The 2253-nt window shown below is 40.1% G+C and overlaps 1 protein-coding gene across 2 annotated transcripts; it reads right to left on the reverse strand.

Moving 5' to 3' along the window:
• Positions 1 to 245: 245 nt before the first annotated feature.
• LOC130303623 (uncharacterized) lies at positions 246 to 1947 on the reverse strand. Of its 2 annotated transcripts, XM_056551834.1 has the most exons (3): positions 1489 to 1947; positions 1266 to 1412; positions 246 to 1023 (listed from the first exon to the last, which is right to left on the reverse strand). In XM_056551834.1, the coding sequence occupies exons 2-3, from the start codon at positions 1379 to 1381 to the stop codon at positions 513 to 515; spliced, it is 627 nt and encodes a 208-aa protein (XP_056407809.1). In that variant the 5' UTR covers positions 1382 to 1412; positions 1489 to 1947; the 3' UTR covers positions 246 to 512. The 2 variants fall into 2 exon arrangements, with proteins under 2 accessions (XP_056407809.1, XP_056407808.1); XM_056551833.1 differs by having other exon boundaries at positions 1266 to 1515.
• Between the last annotated feature and the right edge of the window lie 306 nt (positions 1948 to 2253).

Consider the following 2253-nt stretch of genomic DNA (forward strand, 5'->3'; position numbering starts at 1 on the left):
ATAAAGAAATACTTTTAAAGAGATTGAGGCAAATTATATTTTGAGTTTACTACTCATCCTTTTGTCAAAAAATAATAACACACAAAATTAGGCATGATCCAACATTTACAATGGGTGATGTTCTTCATATCTCACAAAAAAAAAAATTTGTCAATTTGTCCAGGGAACGGCACCTTCAGTAGATAGGAAATAGGAAGTGAATGCTTCTCTGACCACTATCGCTTGTTGAGCTGTGCGGCCGAAACCCCATGACCCAGCAGACTCACCCCACGACACATGTTCCTCCTCTTCCATATCGGGGCTAGCATAGTCCAGAATATAGTTGTGGAGAACACATGTCGCTTTAATGACTGAGTCTACTGTGTCAACATCCAACTGAATAGCAATGCTCAAGATCCTCCACTTCCCAGCCATGATCCCAAATTTGCACTCCACGAAGCGCCGTGCCCGGGTAAGCCTCTGGTTGAACACTCGCTTCCGGTCATCAATTCCCCTTTGAGGGTATTGGCACATCAGGTTCGGCAGAAGTGGGAAACTTCCTCAGAGACGAAAACATAGGGAAGTGGATTCATGGTACCAGGAAGTGGCTTTGGTGGAGGCAGAATGACTTGATTTTGAAGGACATGACGGCCAAATTCTGAATACATCAGCATCCGTGAGTCCCCGCTACTGCCATAGGCGCCAACTTCAATAGCAATAAACTTGTACTGAACATCAGCCACCACCATCAGGACCACAGAAAAATACTTTTTATAATTGTAGAAGCGTGATCCTGATCCCGGTGGCTGCTGTACACGAATATGCTTACCGTCGACAGCGCCTATGCAGTTGGGAAAGTAGGATACAGACTGAAATCCTGATGCTGCCTGAAGCCATCTCTCCTGGTTTGGACTGGGCAACGAAATTGGCTGCATGTACTGCCAAATCATGGTGCATGTTTCCTTCACAATACCGCTGAGGGTTGATTTGCCAACACGGAATTGCAAATGTAACGAGGCATAACTCTCCCCAGTCGCAAGATATCTAATAAAAAAAAATAATAAAAATAAACAGCTGAATGACCAAAGGTCACATATAAAACTATGTCAACATTATTAAATCATAACATATATATTTGAAAATACTACTAAATTATTTGAAGATTTAGATTACATTCTAATGAGTTAATAAAATAAAATAAAATAAAACATAAAATTAAAGAAGACAAAATACAATGTTTGATAATTAAACACCACATAGGAATCCAAATAATATATTAGATTTACCTCAAGGTGATCAACAGACGCTCCATTGGTGAGATTGCTTTGCGCAAATGTGTGTGGGAACGCTGAAGATGTGGTCCAACAATGGACAAAAGATTATCAAATGCCTCCATTGACATACGGACAAAGTTATAGAATTTATCCGGAAAACTACAATAGAATTTAAAAAATAAATAAATATGTAACAAACATATAAACATTTTACAGGATACATATACACAAATACCTTCTGATCTCAGCATAAAGATGACAATATGACCACGGTCGTCACGCAGCAGATTTATGGGGTGAACCCAATAACGGTGAAGCCTCCTGGCTTCAAACTAAAAACAACATACAAAATGAAAGCTATTTCACATTGGTCCAACACATGTAAATTTGATTAAAACATCCTTTAAATTTACAAAGAAGTTTGACAATAAATTACCTGACGCTGCCTGCGACGACGCAATACATTCACCAAAATGCTCATCAAAGCACGCATCTCAGGGGGTTGCAAGTGCGTAATTGGTGGTTCCTTGGCAGGAATGATTGCAGGAGAAGCCAGATCCGACATTATATTAAATTAATGTGGAGAAAAAGCTGAAAGGAAGCCAAACACCAAGCCACAAGAAAAAGCACAACTCCTTGACCAAAAAGAAAAATGGAGATTGCAAACTGGATAAGGGGCGTATTTAAAAGGAAGAATGTGGGCTAGTCCAAGAACCAGTGGGCTGATCATATTTAAATTTCTGACTCAAATCCGTACGGATTTTCCGCATGTAATCCGCTTGCAATCTGCCTATGTTCAGTGTTCGAAAAAAAATCCGCCGGGAAATGAGAGTCCAATTGAAGTCAATGGGATTCTGAAGCAGAAATCCGTCTGAAGAAAGAGCACCTCCTTTCTTCAGGCGGAAATTTTCGAGCGGAAATTAGGCACGCAAATTCCAAGTGAAAAAATCCGAAGTATGAACAGGTGCCTGGAAATCCCATTGACTCGCATGTACTGTTT

The sequence above is a fragment of the Hyla sarda genome, chromosome 1 (assembly GCF_029499605.1).
Source record: "Hyla sarda isolate aHylSar1 chromosome 1, aHylSar1.hap1, whole genome shotgun sequence".
In the NCBI taxonomy this organism is placed as follows: Eukaryota; Metazoa; Chordata; class Amphibia; order Anura; family Hylidae; genus Hyla; species Hyla sarda.